Here is an 18,617-nt window from a genome sequence, read left to right as displayed (position 1 = left end):
ATGAAAACTAGGCCCAAACAAGGTTGTCAGTGACCCCTACCAGTTTTAAATGAAAACTAGGCCCAAACCTGACTGTCAGTGACCCTTACCCCCATACAAGTTGTAAGTGACCTCTATCCCCTCATGATCACCAGACTGTCAAAATGATCCATAACTCTCATTATTTGTATGCTATACTTGATCCTACACAAAGTTGTTAGACTGAACCTAAACCCTACACCAGGCTGTCAAAGCGACCCCTTCCTCACAACCTGACTGTCAGAGTGACACCTACCCCTATACCAGGTGTAAGTGACCTCCATCCCCTTACCAGGCTGCCAGAATGACCAACAACCCTACACCAGGATGTCAAAGTGACCCCTTCCTCACCACTCGACAGTCAGAGTGACCCCTACCCCTATACCAGGTGCAAGTGACCTCTATCCCCTCACAAGGCTGCCAGAATGACCAACAACCCTACACCAGGATGTCAAAGTGACCCCTTCCTCACCACTCGACAGTCAGAGTGACCCCTACCCCTATACCAGTTGTAAGTGACCTCTATCCCCTCACCAGGCTGCCAGAATGACCAACAACCCTACACCAAAGTGATCCCTTCCTCACCAATCGACAGTCAGAGTGACACCTACCCCTATACCAGGTGTAAGTGACCTCTATCCACATAACAGTTGTAACAATAATCCTTCATCAGTTGTAAGTGATCCCTAGCCCGACCACAAGCTATTAGAGTGAGTCTTAGCCTTTCACCAGGCAATCAGCGTGATTCCTTCCTTCTAGGCTACTGTTGGTTTGTTACTTCAGTATACACCGCCCATTCCGCATGTAAATGTTTGGTGGTGCCGCGTAACAGTGAATGCATGCCAGAAGTAAAACAAACAGGGACTGTACTTTCCTTAATGACAACACGAAAGATTCTGCACTTCGTAACCATTTAATGAATGAGAGCTGATGATGACTATATAATGAAATGACGTCACTGACTTTACACACACACATATTAATTTAAGTATTAATAATTTGGGAATTTTGTCGGAACATATTTGGTGTATGTGGGTATCGCTAATAATTAAACCAATCTCATGTACATGTTACAAACTGACATAAATTATACCATCTGTATTCCTCAAATTCATTTATTGATACACAATTTGAAGAAGCACTATTACATTCTAAAAAATTATTCTTTTGATCAAATTTGCCTGGGTTTTTTTTACGTATTTTACAAATTTGATTTTTTTCCCGTGTCAAATCATCCTTATATTCAGTTGCAGAAGAAAAGTTCGTCAGCTGTATGCAGAACGGGTAAATACAATTCATTATCCATCTTTGATTCAAAACAACAGACATTTCACAGAATTTTTGTGTGGGAAGATTATACCAGAAGGAGTAATGAAACATTTTGTGGTCTCATTAAGAACCCTAATTGCTAGCATGACAAAGTGATAAAAGTTTCAAAAATGGAATTAAGATTAATAACTTTGACAATACAATATACTGGTTTTGCTAATTTCATCACTGAAAGCATTATTGATACTAACGAGTAGTAATAAAATCTTTCATTTCATAGAAAAACAATCGCATAATGTTTTGATATTGGATAAAACATTACTCAGTTTTTTAAATAAAGAAGAAAAAGAATCTAAATACAAGGAATCGAGTGACAGCCCAGGTAAAGCTCAATATTTGCTTTAAAAGTAGAACATGGCAAATTCAACTCATTCACCACTGAAATGTCATAATGAACTATTCCAAATTGGAAGATTTTGAATGTGTTTTCAGAGGTTAACGAGTTGATGAAGACTGAACGAGTCTGAACAAGGTGATACACAGGTTGTTAGATACACATTCTTTAAGAAAATGTACTCCTTAATTTCCACACTTATTTATATCACTATCTGGAGAGAAAAAACTTAAATCAACAGACATTACTCAATCAATGAGCCCACAATGATATGGTATGGTATTTCATTGCATTTAGATTCTACGATATTTGGCAATATTTGTCTGACAACCCTATAACCATGGGTTTGTGTTGTTTTCAGAAAATTTCTATGACATGAAGTGCTCCAGAGCACACAATCACAGACGCAATACAGAAGCTAAAATACTTCATCAATACAAAATGTACAGCATCCATTCAATCATTGCACGCCAAACCTTGTAAGAGAGTGCTAGGTATATATACATACAGCCAATTTATGCTACAATATAATAATAATAATAACAGTGTATAACTAATGGTAACTTATCACAGGTTATATCTACAACATATACATATTGTGTGTACAGTAAAAAAAACAAATATACAGCACTGTTTGTGTATCATTACAAAGACACTTCCAATTCTAACACCGCGATTCCATACAAAACGTACACAATATATATACATACATTGTAAAAATTCATTAAATCTCAATAATTTTCTTTATTTTTTATGCACACATTGAAAATATTCTGGTAGAAACTGCCAATTAAGTTTCATGTGCTTGTTTGACAATAATTAAGTAAGCAGCAAAACTTGGCCAACACTACTCAGTACTGTACGTTCCTTTCCTTTCCACCCCATCCATAAATCTGTCATCAAAGTAATGAACTTTAATATGAGCAAGAATGGTAAGAATGACTTTTGACTAAGTTTAAAAGACAATCATTATAAAGTCACTTATACAAACTGCCAAGTGACAAATAATTACATTGCCAGCGAAAAACACCAGTAAAATACAAGTATACGTCGCCATTTATGCTTTAAATAAATACATGCATCGCAATAATTGAATACCGTGTATTCAGTGGAGCGGTTACACGACCTGAGTGGCAATGCTTTATCTGGAATTCTTTGATTTGTGACTGGATGGTTTTGTTACTGCGACTGTTGACCGTTGCTCACGGTGAATGCAGTCCTATAACCAACGACTGGCTCCGTAATCAACTATTGATGAAACAATACTAGTAAAGGACAGCTTAAAAAATGCCGAGTCAGAAATTGTGTTATACTTAAAATTAATAACCAAATCTAATATTTAGTAGAGGTCGGGAGTCCTAGGAATCGGACTCGAATTTACCCTTCATGATGAATGCTTTATACCTATTACATGTACAAACAGATATAAACCGCCTCATTGTAGCCGATTAGCAACAATTGCTGCTAATGACAGAGTAACGAGAGCACTAATTACGAAAGAGTGGCGAGTCTGACATCAATGAAATCACGTGATCGTAATAAGATGTGTACACAAGCACCTGACCTACCACGATCCTGCGTTAACATACAGTATAAGGTTCTGTCTAGAAATATCTCATTCAGACTATGACTAGAAACTTAGGGGTGTCTTACGTCAGACGTATAAATAATGATAAAACTACAAAATGATGAAACGTTTCCTGATAGATATGAACATTTTATGCAGTAATCGGAACACAATTATATTTAACACAGAATCACGCAGAATATTTGAACACCCGATGTCATCAAAATTCAGTTACCGGCAGCTGATAAATAAGTGTCAGACATTATGTAAGGAGAGGTCTACAAATCTGTTTGACTTTAGAGATATTAACAAAATTATATACCTATCTGAACCATTTTACCTCAAAGATTAAACAAGGACCAAGACAGTGTGTTGACCAGAACACTGACAAGTATAATTGCTCTACAGACATACACTATAGACTGACAGTACGGAATAAAAACCGACTGCAAAAATATTTGCTAACAAATAAGTTCACTCTCCAGAAACCAACAGACCAATGAGCAGTCCTTTCATTCATTATAATGATATACAAATAAAGAATGTCTGTTCATTGATTCGATATAGACTGCCATAACCCTGACCAATTTATTTATTTTACAGACAACTATCAAGCATCAGATTCATCCACAGACTCGGTGAGACGTGTCCTAGGGGAAACCTTTGCACTTGAAGAGGAAGAAGTCCGGCGCCCCTTGCTGAGAGGAAGGACCGTCTTTGAGGTTTGTAGCACGGCCTTGAGTCGGGGGGAGGTCTGTTGGGACGAGTCACTGTCCACTGACCAGCTAGGGAGCTCCAGCACCCAGTTTTGAGAATCTCCGGTTTTGGAGGCACTGTGTGACGGTGGATTCCCTTTTTTATCTGACAGCCAGCTTTGTGAGTCTGTTGCCCAGCTGGTGTCCACAAAAAGGTCCTGACAGGGTTCAAACACAATGCAATCAATGAGCTGTCAGACTCGAGTCTACTGGAATAGCCATCAAACTCAACTTATTCATTAGTTCAACATTACATGTACTAGTACTTACCTAGAATGTTCTAACTGATAATTCTTATCATTTAATTTAATTTGACATTGAATATTAATAAATTAGAAACACTAAAATTGTCAATCAGTTTACAATACATATATATATCAGAGAGGTTTAACAACTGTAGTAAAAATAAACTTAAAATATCCACATCAATTATTATTTTATATAATTCGTGTTTTGTTTTCAATGTTATACTTATTGCGTCATTTCACTTTTGCACTTTGTAAATCAACATTGAAAGTGGATCCATAATTTAACGTTGACTTTGCAAGATGCGGTCTGAAACTGCTATATATACAGATAGCATCAGCGATCCAATGAAACGTCGCCTGTACATAGGACAGTACAACAAGTCACACATCTATCACCAGTTACATACAGGAGGAGTAATGAGGAAGACTAATAGTTTAGACATTGTCTACACATTCAACTCATACGCTGGGCACAGACTTGTACGTTAGGAAAGGAAAAGTTATTACACTACAAACTCAGCATATTAGGGTTGAAAAGTAAGAACCTGCTACTTGACTCCTGTACCGGTAAATTGCACGGTTTAAGCAGAATATCAAATTGTGGGAACAACCTTTTTGAAATAACGGACAACATAGTTTTCATCAAATCAAAAGAATCTAGTTTGCGCTGATTTAGTGTTTCCTGAAGCGAATATGCCGTGTTATCAATAAAATCTCCTTACAATAGTCAAGTTTCAAGTTTTCATGAATTGGTCCTACAAAACCATGTATGTTTTGAAATTACCACATTGATCGTTACTTGCATTATAAATGTATATTAAAAATTTGGAATGAAAAGTTAAGTACACATATATATGGTGTTATGCAATTTTTTTTTTAATAATGACTGTCAACCACGCTTCAAAACTCGGAATTTGAATAATTATATAATCATGGCAAATTTGATATTTTTCTATGATTCTATCTTTTCCAAAGATATAATGACTCCTACACCATATATTATGGAACGGTGGAGATATCTGTGACCAACAATACTGCTTTCACCATTTTGAAATATATACCCCTCATCCTTTATCTGTTTTTATCACTTCCTACTACAAGGACATGCAACTTGTATGTAACAAACTAAAATTCTTCATACATTGGAAGTCACTTTAAACATACACATATCATTGTACGAAGATTTGGGATTGAACCGTATACAGAATACACAGGAAAAGTTTAATGTTATGCATGAAGTTGGTGAGCGTACCAGTAAGTATCCAAGTATCTTGAACGTTTGATGAACACTTGTTTCACTTCTCTACCTTGTAGTTAACCGTTTATGATTAGCCATGAAGCATGTTAGCAAACTTATTTCCCTTTTATAAAGAAATGCGTAATTAATGGATAAGTTATTTATCTTGATGATCTAACAAACGTTTTCTTCCTCCTACACTTGAGATTGTCCAATCATCTATGAATCTAAACATGCAAAATAACACTTAGTTTAATCAAACTGCAACTTCCTTCTGTATTCTCCATCTTCCTGTTTCCTCGTCTACTGTGATCCAGTACAGTAACACGGTTGTGTTGCCTACACTGGTTAGATATTATCACATGTTTTTTGAACACACGAGAGATCGTCCTGTTGGCAGGCATTGTGCTAGTACAGTAAGCTCACACATGTCAGAATTAACTTGAACCCCACGCTGCCTTGTCATCCTCAAACTGTAGACAGAGAGTTATATAGATAGGGTTAGTACTACAATACACCAGGTTAATACACAGACAGCTTTCAATGTGATTGGAACAGTCTGACTGGATCAGCTGGAGTGAGTGTTGGGGTAAGAACTGTTTTATCATGATTGACATTGAACATCAGGTTAAAAGTCACAACGATGTTGACGATCAATTTTATACACTGTTAAAATTTCAGAAATCCCCATTGTTTCTTCCATACGTTTTCTTGTAAAGTATGACTCTATTTTTGTTAAACGTCCTTTTAACAGCTGGGGACATCATTTGAGGACATAACACAAAACTCAAAACTGATTTAAATTGAACATTGAAAAAATTGTGATTTTTAACCACTGATTCCAAACCAGACCAGAGTGTATGTTTAGCTGTTCTGATGATTTGTCGTGCCCGAAATCGGTCTGCCAACATTTAACTCCCAAAATATTCTAGTCAGATCATTCCAACCACATCAACAACTGGACAGCAGTGATATAAGAGTGACCCTATATCTACAAGTATCATAATAGGGAAAATACATAGGGAGTCCGTTATCACAACATCACTATAGTCTACACATGTAGGTTTTCAAAGAGGAGAATGAACTCTTGAAAGATTTTGCTACAGGTATTTTAAGGACTCTTGTCAAAAAAGAATAAAACTTTTGACATTGAAGAGGATCTTATTATTAAAAACTAATTTATGCAAGATTTTTTGAGTATGTATTTTTTTATATAAAGGACAACTTGCTTTCATAGTCGAACACTAGTATGGTACCAGATATTATTCGCAAAATCATCTACACAATTTTCAATAATGTCCAATAAAAATACCCTTAACCCTTTCGCCACTGTAGACCATAATGGACTCATCTAGATCAATGCATGGTAGAGTCTACTAAAGTTACATAGGGGTGAAAGGGCTAAGCGGCACTTTACATTGTCAAGGGCATAACAATAGACAGAGAACTAAATATCAATATTTGGAGTCGCTTATAATACCTGCTGTAATAAGGGATAGGAGCATATTAATGGTGGGTGCTGCTTTTCGGCAGCAATTTTCTTATCTTAAATCATTGATTTGGTTAATTAAAAATATAACTGCAGAATCTTGTTCCAAGTGAAGAGCAAATCCATTCACTGCATTCATAGTTTTTTAGGAGTTAAAGTTCAACAATTTCCAGTAACTTGACACCAGAGCTAAGATAATGTGACATAAGTTGTATGATATGTGGGGTAGATTATGTAGGGTTGGGAAGGCTGTATATGCTTTATACATATCGCTGTGCAGCGGTAGTAGCATAACAATACATATACATATCGCTGTGGCAGGATATGGTGGCAATTTGTATGGATTCTAATACAGAACATGTACATGTGTCAAGGCATGGTGCAAAGCAGATGTCAACCAGCGACCGGAGAACCATATCCATGTACCATTAAATATCATTCCAATTTTGCAGTATCAAACTGTCAATATTTTCCTGACTACATTATATTCTATTCTGGTTTTCACGATGGTAAATAGTTTTGCAAGCATTTATAATTAACTGAATTTGTTCAACTATGAAAAAAAAAAGAAAAATGATAGTTAATAACTGTAAGGAACGTCCTGCTATCGATACAGCTCTATACAGAAATATGGCTTCTATTCACTCTTATTGAAAACATTTATACAGAAATATGGCTGCTATTTACTCTTATTGAAAAGATCTATACAGAAATATGACTGCTATTTACTCCTATTGAAAACATCTATACAGAAATATGACTTCTATTTACTCTTATTGAAAACATCTATACAGAAATATGGCTGCTATTTACTCCTATTGAAAAGATCTATACAGAAATATGGCTGCTATTTACTCTTATTGAAAACATCTATACAGAAATATGGCTGCTATTTACCCCTATTGAAAACATCTATACAGAAATATGGCTGCTATTTACCCCTATTGAAATCATCTATACAGATATTTTAAGATATTTTGAGACTGAAAATTTCAAATACTTCAAATAATTGTAACTGTTAATAAATGTGATTTAAAATAACCTATGACAAAAATTAAGAGTTGCTCTGATTCCTCTACTTAAAGTTACTTTAGATTTACGGGAAAATATTGTATGGACCAAGATGCGCCAGGGGTGGAGGGTTTGTCAGGTGGGAGAAAGTGGTATTACTTTTTTAGCGATCACAAAAAATGTTTTTTTCTCTCACCCAAGTGTTACACATTTTCCTTTTAAATGGCAAGATTAATGTTAAGAAAATCATGACTTCACTAGATTGAAAGAAATAAGAAACTGATTAATTTCTGTAAATTAAGGTAAGAGAAAACAGAAGGGTTTGAAAAGAAGTTGAGAGAAATGACTTTCACTGAACTTTCAAGAAAATTCTACGACTCAACATTTGTGCTTGGATACATATTTGTTCTACAATAGTATAGAAAAACAGTAAAAAGATAGCAGAAATATCCAACAAGTGACAATACATATTATATTTAGTGATATTTAGATAAGATTACTTTAGACACGCACCACAGCAAACTTGAACAATACTTCACATCCAACCTACCTTACTGGGACTAAAATCAGCGAAGTTGGCAAAGGGATCGTCCCCCGAGTTCGTTCCAGAACTTGCAAAAGGATCAGATCCTGCAAAGGGGTCGCTACCGAACACTCCTAAACTGTTGGCTGTGGGCTTACTGGGGCTGGGACAAGGTGAACGCCCCTTGGGTGGGGCTGGTCTAGGGGGTGGTTGTTTTTTCTGTTTGGGAGGAAGGGCTGGGGATGGGGAGGGTGAACTCCCTGTTGGCTTTGGAGCAAACGGATCGCTACCAAACAGATTTCCTACTTTCTGAAAGTATAAATTAATGTTAACTGATTAATGTACACATACACATACACACACAGAGAGAAATATATGGGTCAAAGAGGTAACATCAACGATACATTTCCATATAACACTGGATCCTTAGATACGAATTACTAAGGGAGTAATTCCATCAGTGTAGACAGTATATAATGTCAAAATTTTCGGAGCAGTCTGTTCCTTTATCGAGACACAGAAAAACATAGAACACTTACATTACACAAAAATGAAATAGAAATATAATGGGATATAGATAATATTTGAAAATGATAAGCCCCTCCGCTAACATAAGCTGAAGGGATAAAAATTATGCTGGAATTACTTCCTTGCCCCCATATACTAAGTATATATATATATATATATATATAAATATATTACCAGTAAAATAGAACAAAAAAGCCAAATATAATTCACTAAATTACCATTTCTGGACAAAGCAAGCACTGGATGATTAGCACTTGATCAGAAAATAATAAATAATATTCTAATTAATATTCCAAACGCATCTGATATTAATTTTGAGAAATTTTAATAATTCAGGAAAGATAAACATGCTGTAAGTCAGGATCCATTAGAATACCACACAGCCTGTAGTTTACATATATCATACAGAATTACTTCTTAAACCATTCACGAAAATAAAAAGAATATCACCGACTTCTTTAATTAGAGTGTGGATAAACTGCATACTATAGTGTTGAATAGCAACAGGCACTTACAGAAGTTGAAGGTTTGGCCGTAGAACTTCCTCCACCACCCCCAAAAGGATCTAAGTCTGTAGAAAATTTACTGGAAGGACTAGAAGTTGAAGAAAAGGCCGAACCAAACGGGTCCATGCTGGAGAAGGGGTCATCCTGAAACAGAGGTACAACAGTGATACCTCCGACATGCACATGCTACACTGAGACTCCCCAGACTGGGCCGTCAACCATGCTGTACCATCCCTTACGATTTCAATTTTCAATAAGCTTTTACATCAAACAACATGCTAGAGTTATTTCAGAATTGGCTGCATTTGAGGCAGTTTGATAAGTTAGGTAATCCATAGTTAATTGTTGGATGACAGGATTTACAGAAAATTGCTTCTGGAGATATAAACATGCTTATATTTGATTTATATTGAAAAAGTATAGCTTCTATATCAAAACAGTTTACATAATTTTGGGATATTGTCAATGTATAGAGGTGGTTGTCAAGGAATCCTTTTATTTTCTATGCATTAAAATAGCAGAGGGAAAATTTACAATTATACATTTAAAATGTTCAACATTTATGTTTCCTATCTGCCCATATTTTTCAATGGAACATTACCAATTTTCAACTTTCAACAATAACATTTATATTCTCCTAATGTTAGGTTCACCCTTCAAGTGATCACAATGAGTTGAAACTTACAGAGAGTTAATATTAAAAATCAAACGGGGTAAAGATTTTCCATTATGCTGTTTTCACATGTATTACACATCAGCTAAGTTTATAAACAATAAGTGAAACGTAATTACTGTCCCATGACAATCACTATTACTTTTGTGTCTGTAAAAGTCAATCATAATCACTCTCCATAATCTTCATATTGTTTAAGAATTATTGTTGGAACACAACATCAATCGATCTTGTCTACTGTTAAATTATTAGAAGGAATGATGATTTCATCAACAACAACAAATTCTGCGTTTTCCAAAAACAATACTGTCATCGGGATTATATTAAAACAACAGCGACTTCTTAAACAGCCTTGGATATATACTTTGGCACTAGATGTTGGGGCTGTGGTTCCACTAAATGCATTCTTAAAAGGATCTTCTGATGCAAATGGATCAGAACTAAAACCATCTGACTTAAATGGATCACCTGGAATAGAAAAAATAAGTTTTTAAAAATAATCCCGATCAGCAAAAAAGTCTCTATAGACATGACAATACGATATATGTATTGTGATATTGTGGTAAGGACACGATACGTATCCCGATACTTATAGTAACAGCAGAAGCAGAGCGAAACAAATGTTGCAAATTTTTAATGGCAATATTACAACTTGGTGTAAAATGGCCATGACTTAAATGTTTTTCATACAATTCATGTCTTTTCGTCTTGCATGCCAAGCTGTAGCTGTCACTCACCATGTTGGAACTGATATGAGAAACGACAAAATCTGGAAAATATCATAGGTGTTTTGTGACCTCCCAAAAAAAACGGTGTTTTGTACTGTATTCAAAATATCGCAACATAACGTCGCACAATATATTGTTTTAAAGCCCTAACATACAGGCAAACATTTGCAAAACATTTCAGAGAGTGTTCTATCGTTAATGCATGGTACTCACTGCCTTTAAATGGGTCCTCAGACTGGAAGGGATCTGCTTGAACATTGACGCTCCCACCGCTTCCACCAAACGGGTCTTTGGATTTAAACGGATCATCCTTGAAGTCGTCCACTGCTGACCCAGTACTAAAACTACCAAGTGAACTCGCAGGACTACCGACCTAGGAAGAATTTAAAAATCAGAGTAGGAATACAATAAGTTGTGGTATACATTGTATATTGATTTAAACTTACAAATTTACACATTTGGGCAACTCATTTCTCATACACTGTTTATGTTTCAGTATTACTTGTAACAAAGGTGTAAAATGGATTATACACAATGTTATTGTACAATTATCAGAATCACACCAATAAGAAATGTGTCATGACCTCTCTGAGCTACCAGTTATCTATAGGAGAGCTCACAAACAGTCCTAGAAATGGCTTTCAGTATATTATATGTCACATATATAGGTCTGGTTGATATGGGTAAATATCTATTTATTTAGACATTAATGAGTGATGGAAGGTTAATATGTTTATCTTACTTGAGTTAGTTAAATTTCAAATTGTATAAAGACATGAAGTTGACCGAGTGTCTTACAATTTGAAAATTAACAAACGAGAGTTAGATAATTATGATAATCAACTATCACAAGTTTTGGGACTATTTCTCCCCAAAATGTTCAGACATTTTACCTAGAAAACTATATGTTTGTCTTGGGAGTTCATTATTCCCGATTCCTGAGCAGGGAAACAACTGCCATGAACTATGAAATCACAAGGGAAGATGACGTCGCAAAGCATTGTAACTTACCACCGGTAACGTCATATTGAGAAAGATTGACGAATGAAATAACATACAGGGTGTTATTCACTAGTGGGCATATAAAAATGTTTACAAATTCCTAGCAGCTAGTTTTATCGAATGGGACGGAAACCTACAGTGGTTGTGGGAGAAACATTCTTTCTTTCTTGAATGGAAACCCTTACAAAAATATCTTCTCAAGCACAAACATGGAAAGGAGTATTCACAAAAACTAATTACACTGATTTGCATAATTGCCCTTGCCACATAATTGTAGTAACTTACCGTCGCCCGGGAACTCATTTGGTCATCCATTTGTATCCCCGACAATGTTGATGTCAGGTCACCATTAATTTGTGAGCTATAGTTTCCTAAGCTCTGCTTCATACCTCTCTTCTGGTCCTCTTGATGCTGAACTCTTGTTCGAGTCTGAAAATGAAATTGATCTTTCACTTTAAATTATTGATAAATGTAGTATTTTTTTCATTTTTTTTCATTTAGTTCTTCACTTCACCATTTAAACCATCTTGCAATAAACAATAAATAAGTGAAAGGGCTATTCCAGATAAGAATAAATGGAAAGGATAGGGAGGCACTTGTAAATTATAAGATATGGGTAGTGGCGCCTTAAACATTTACAGTATAGCAGTTATATTTCGCGGGGGGTTTCATTTTGCTATATTCGCGCTTTGACTAATTAATATCCGTGAACTCTAAACACCAGCCAAATTATTGAAAGCGTTTACCACTTTTACGGACCTTATCACAACATGTTGAAAATACTTATAACCCAACGCTGTTATGCAAGCTTAAATGAACTCAAATCAGATTATCACAGGACAACTGGACAGTCCATGTAAAAACAACACTTACATATAAGTGGCCACAACATATTTATGTGTACACAGTAGGTGTTTAATTGATCACAGTTTACTCCTACAAAGATACATACACATTTGATTTTCTTTCTCGTGAAGTCACTGGCGGATGCCGATGCTTGGGATCAGTGTTTTTAAACTGTTTACCTGTATTTTGAGGGTTTAACCCTTAAATGATGACACTCAAAATACTTTGCACGACACATGGGATTTGTGTGCACAGCAAAATTTAACCCCTGTGAATATGTACTGAATATGAAACTGCAAAACATTGACCCCGCGAATTTAAAGCATTATACAGTTTACGGACGGCCATAGGAAAAAAGTGTGCCTCTCTGCTCCTCTTCCCCTTAACATAATGAAGATTGACTTATTTTTGGAAGGAGATATCTTCCTTCAATCAACCTGATTACCTTGTAGAGAAAATTCCCTATCTCCGAATACTTTCCTTAAATCTACAGAAGAGTACCTACCTGATTGACTTGGAGAGAAATGTCTTTTTTAGACTTGACCAGTAAATCCAATTGTAGTTTACCGGCATCTACTTGTTGCTCCAGCCTTGTTTCTTCAGCTCGAAGACTGTTTAGATCTACACGTAGCTTGGAAAGATCTTCTTCTTGATTCTATTAAAATACATAATGTTAATAAGTCTCAACACTTTTTTGATATAGCACTTATACCACTGCGAGAAATGTTCTGAAATATTTTGAACTATTTCAATGGACAGCTTAACACTTCTGCAAATTTGATTTACATTGGGACTATAGGTGAATGTCTGGTATAGACAGGTTTTCAATTTATACATGTTCCTATTTGAGACAAGTAACACTTTATTAATGGAAACAATTTGGTATTGAAAATTGGTCATAACTAATGTCCATATTCTATTATCAACCTGTGAGATCAAGAACAAAACTAACTGCCCATTCAATTCATAAAAGTAAAAATACAAATATTTGGTAGTTATAACCTGTTATAAAACAATGAAATGATAAAAGACTGATATATACTGTCTACTTACCATTGCAGAATTTTCTTGTGTTGTTATTTGAGATTTTAGACTATTCACCTTTGAAACAATAAAACAAAAATTATTACAAAAATAATTCAAAAATAATTCGATCTGTAACGATCTGTAACGAAATCATCTGATGAATTCAACTCATAGCTATATCTGACAACATTGCCAAGATATGGTTAATTTTCATCTGATCTTTGCAACATATTAAAATTGAATTTATAAAGAATGTTTTTTTTTAATTTGAAATTTTTCTTTAATGTTTAAGTCTAAGGTTATAGAAAGAGCATCAAAATCAACAAGCCTTCTTTATTTCCACTCAGAAAATTGACACTTCAATTTTGACATGTTTAATATCAACGTCTTACTTGAACATGGAATTAGGGCAAAAACAAAAATACCTGTTTTTGTTCCTCTTCCAACTTTTCCTTCATCTCTTTCATATTGCTTTCTAAATTTGACTTCTGTAAGAAAGGTAAATTATCTTAAGTAAATATTGATTTCTGACAACTACCAAATAGAAGTAAACAGACAATGTTGTTTAATCTGTCTGACACAGAATTATGTAACTTTGACAAACGTTTTGTATGGGAGTCTGTAATAATGTTGGAAAGAAAATAAAGTTATAGCCATGCACTTGATTCAACACTCTTAAGTTAGAAAGAATTCAAACCTTGTCATCCAGCTCATCCAGTCGTTTCTGAGCCTCCTTTTTCTGACTTTCCAGTTGCTGTAGCGTGGCGGTAATAGCATCCAACTCTTTCTGTAACATCTGTACCTCTCCGTTACAAATCTTAATGTCAGCTTCCTTCTGAGCATTGTCCCTTTCTATCTGCAGCTTTTCCCTGTTTCACAGAGCAGAGCAATTTCCAAATTGTCTTTAATTCTTTTCAAAATTGCATAATTTTGTAGGTACCCTCATGTTTGGTTTGATCCATAAAGCAAAGAATGATGAAATATTAAGGGCTGAAAACTTGTTTATACACCTAAAATTACTTACTAGAGGGATTCATTTAAAATCGATCTCCCATTCCATTTGATTACAATGTGACTATATGAATTTCAAAGAGTGGTGACCAAGACAACTACATTGCACTTCTGGTTTCATAAATCCAGTATATCTGTCAGTTCTTTTAGAATATTTATTCCCGTATCAAAAGGCTCTTGATTATCTATACCTGAACATTTTTACATCAGATAAGAAGCTCAGTGGTCGATCAAAACCTGTTGACATAGCAATCAGTCACGGAGCAGAACCAAAAGACTTGTTGCTTGTAATTTTTTGACCCTGTTCTTCAACCACTCTGCATAACTTTCAGTATACAATAATATTATATTTATGCCATTGGTTTTACACCTTATGACTCATTCTTTTACAACAAAACGTGATTCCTTAATCAGAAATCACAAATTATCCATCATTTTCCTAGACAATATCAATTTTTAGGTAATTATAACCTCAAGGTAAAAAAAAACAAATTGTTACCTTTTCATATCTTCAATATCTTTGCTGATGATGCCTAATTCTTTGATGGCAGAGAAATCTGCAACATGCCCATAGGGTCCAGCATTTGTGCCGTCCTGTTAGATAGAACAAGACACTTAGGTGATGTTTAAGTGTCACAAGTACACCACATTTAAATCACCAAGAACGAATTCCTTAAATATAGCATATAATTTATTTCAATGGTTTCCACTGAATGATGAAACTATGAATTCAACAGAACCAATGAAATATAACTACATACCCAATAATCTCTAGTAAAGTAACACTACATACCCAATAATATCTAGTCAAGTGACACTACATACACAACAATCTCTAGTAAAGTAACACTACATACCCAACAATCTCTAGTAAAGGAACACTACATACACAACAATCTCTAGTAAAGTAACGCTACATACACAACAATCTCTAGTAAAGTAACACTACATACACAACAATCTCTAGTATACTGACACTACATACCCAACAATCTCTAGTAAAGTAGCACTACATACCCAACAATCTCTAGTAAAGTAACACTACATACACAACAATCTCTAGTAAAGTCACACTAAATTCCCAACAATCTCTAGTAAAGTAACACTACATACACAAGAATCTCTAGTAAAGTAACACTACATACACAAGAATCTCTAGTAAAGTAACACTACATACACAAGAATCTCTAGTAAAGTAACACTACATACACAACAATCTCTAGTAAAGAGACACTACATACACAACAACCTCTAGTAAAGTGACACTACATACACAACAACCTCTAGTAAAGTGACACTACATACACAACAATCTCTAGTAAAGTAACACTACATACACAACAATCTCTAGTAAACTGACACTACATACCCAACAATCTCTAGTAAAGCAACACTACATGCCCAACAATCTGGAAATTGTAAATTGAATACAGTATAAATTTAGTTTCCCTCGTAATTATGAAACTTACATAGTACAAAACCAATGATGTATAATCTGATCTTTAAACTTTACCGTAACTCCAAAAGCTGTAGGATCAGCACCCTGCTTGGGCCTCATGGAAGGAGGGACCATGTCAGGACTGAGTTGAGCAGGGGGATCGATTCCCTTCAACTTCTTCTGTATTAGGTACATGGCCAGTGCAAACTGTTCTGGGTTAAGCTTGCCAGATCCTTTGGTGTCGCACAAGCCCCTGTGACAGTCAAGTTTGAGTGTGCTTGTTATATATATTAGCAGTGGTTTATAAACAAACTCAGGAAATAATTGTACTACATTGAAACAGTAATTTTTCTAATATCTGGTTACAACATTATAATTTGGCTATTTCTGATGCATGTTTTTACAGAAACGTAAATCTAAACAATTAAATGGAGCTTACCAGATGTGAGCCAATATGTTGTTTTGAACACCACTTTGGAGGAAGACTTCGCGAATCTCTAGACCAGACACCAATCCGTCCATGTCTAAATCTGCTTTCTTAAACATTAAATCAAAATTGGTCCTCTCTGCCGCAGTGACAACCCACGGAACATTCAACTACAAAGGAAAAACCTAACTATAACACATAACACAATCCAAAATGACAGATTAACTACTGTATACCAGGAACCTTTGGTCCAGTCAGATATCCTCCCCTTCTCTGTTAAATCTCTATTAGCCCAGTGTTAATTTTGCCCTTTACATATAATTCTACTATAGGGAAGACTGTGTATTAATATTCGCTGTCCTGATAAATTAACCCTTGTTGCGGATGGTGAGAAAGGCGAAAAATGAAACTGCAGCAAACATTTAACAGTATACAATAAAATTTCAAATTTCAAATTTTGCTAACAGGTCACCAGAAAAATTAAAACGTTTTCCTTTTAAATAAACAATTTAATATTCTTCTATGGAAACATCCCATTAAAACGCAAAACTAACAAGGTAACTAAAAGAATATTGACGAAACACCATTAAAATCATCTTAATTGTGTTTATAGCCCCAATCGGTGAACAAGTGTGGCGATTGAGTACTACGGTAATGGACTCAAACATGCCTAACATGTATGAGGTTATAACTATGGCAAGAAAGTCAAAGTGCCTAAAACAGAGCACTTTTCTTTTCAAGTCAAACAAGATTTTAGAGTATGCTATTGGTACCAGGCGACATCAGAGCATTCTACCATTCTACCAAAACCCCAAGTGACAACTTTTATGAGTTCTCAAAAGGATTGATTGACTTTCGATATCCTCCCATTGTATGCAATACATTTTCTTCTCAGTAGGATAGTCTTTTACTTACACTGGGCGAGTCTGACCGCTGGGGTGGTGTGGATCGTCCGGTGACATTTGGGGTGAGGACAGGTACACCGCCCATCGCTATACCGGAAGGGATAGCCCCCGGAACAAAGCCTGGGACCCCCCCTGGGATACCGCCCGGTACACCACCCGGGACACCACCCGGTACGCCTGCTGGGACCACGCCTACTGGAACCACGCCTGCCTTCCTCTTAGAGGGTGGTATTACCATGAGAGGTAATGTGGCAGGTAGCGGTTCCTTTTCTAGACACCGGTACACAAGATGCATGGCCTAAAAATTAAGAATTTATGTCATGATAATAAATCTATACTAACCAAGTAATTTCCCTGAAAACATAACATTTGAAAATGATATATATGTTGCAGCAATAAAAAGCTTCATACCCATTAGATCACAACAATGGATCAACAGCATTATGGGTAATTTAGTGTCTTTCGACTGATCATTGGTTTGGTTTGTTTGTGTTTTACGTCCTATTAACAGCTATGGTCATTTTAGGACGTGCCAGATTTTGGTGGTGGAGGAAAGCCGTACTTCCCGTAGAAAGACTGAACACCTCTGATTTTCTGTACTATAAGTTTGAATACAGTTGTACAGTTATGTACACTTCAGTTGTATATGAGGATGATTAAATGACTTTTTCTAATGACTCAAAAACCAGGTGAATTTCTTTTAACAAGAGGCCCAATGGGCCTGCATCGCTCACCTGGTATAAATCTCACACTTGTAACCTTAAAAGTGATCTAAAATAAAGCTACAGGCAAATTAAGTCATTATGTTGAACAAATGTTATAGCCTTTCATCTCAGGATGCAACTTGCAAAGTATCAACATCCTGGGACCCATGGTTATTCAGAAGAGGTCGTTTAAAGATTTTAAACAAATTTGACCCCTGTGACCTTGAATATAAGTCAAAGTCATTCACTTTAACAAACATAGTAGTCCTTGATCCCAGCATGCTACTGACTAAATATCAACATCCTGAGCCT

General features: G+C 35.5%; 1 protein-coding gene across 1 annotated transcript in view; it reads right to left on the bottom strand.

Annotated features, from left to right (window-relative positions):
• Positions 1-915: 915 nt before the first annotated feature.
• LOC110445212 overlaps positions 916-18,617 on the bottom strand; it is a 46,374-nt gene continuing 28,672 nt past the window's right edge. The window contains exons 18-31 of the mRNA XM_021489719.1: positions 17,612-17,899; positions 16,709-16,866; positions 16,345-16,522; positions 15,331-15,425; positions 14,518-14,689; positions 14,246-14,308; positions 13,848-13,895; positions 13,300-13,449; positions 12,234-12,377; positions 11,160-11,319; positions 10,583-10,686; positions 9,555-9,689; positions 8,539-8,820; positions 916-5,961 (exon numbers count right to left, since the gene is read on the bottom strand). Coding sequence (XP_021345394.1) covers positions 5,926-5,961; positions 8,539-8,820; positions 9,555-9,689; positions 10,583-10,686; positions 11,160-11,319; positions 12,234-12,377; positions 13,300-13,449; positions 13,848-13,895; positions 14,246-14,308; positions 14,518-14,689; positions 15,331-15,425; positions 16,345-16,522; positions 16,709-16,866; positions 17,612-17,899 — 2,013 coding nt within the window. The 3' untranslated portion in view covers positions 916-5,925. The remainder of the gene's footprint in view (positions 5,962-8,538; positions 8,821-9,554; positions 9,690-10,582; positions 10,687-11,159; positions 11,320-12,233; positions 12,378-13,299; positions 13,450-13,847; positions 13,896-14,245; positions 14,309-14,517; positions 14,690-15,330; positions 15,426-16,344; positions 16,523-16,708; positions 16,867-17,611; positions 17,900-18,617) is intronic.

The sequence above is a fragment of the Mizuhopecten yessoensis genome, unplaced genomic scaffold, assembly GCF_002113885.1.
Source record: "Mizuhopecten yessoensis strain PY_sf001 unplaced genomic scaffold, ASM211388v2 scaffold2111, whole genome shotgun sequence".
Taxonomy (NCBI): Eukaryota; Metazoa; Mollusca; class Bivalvia; order Pectinida; family Pectinidae; genus Mizuhopecten; species Mizuhopecten yessoensis.
Note: the sequence above shows the minus strand (reverse complement) of the source record. Positions and strands in the feature narration are given on the sequence as shown.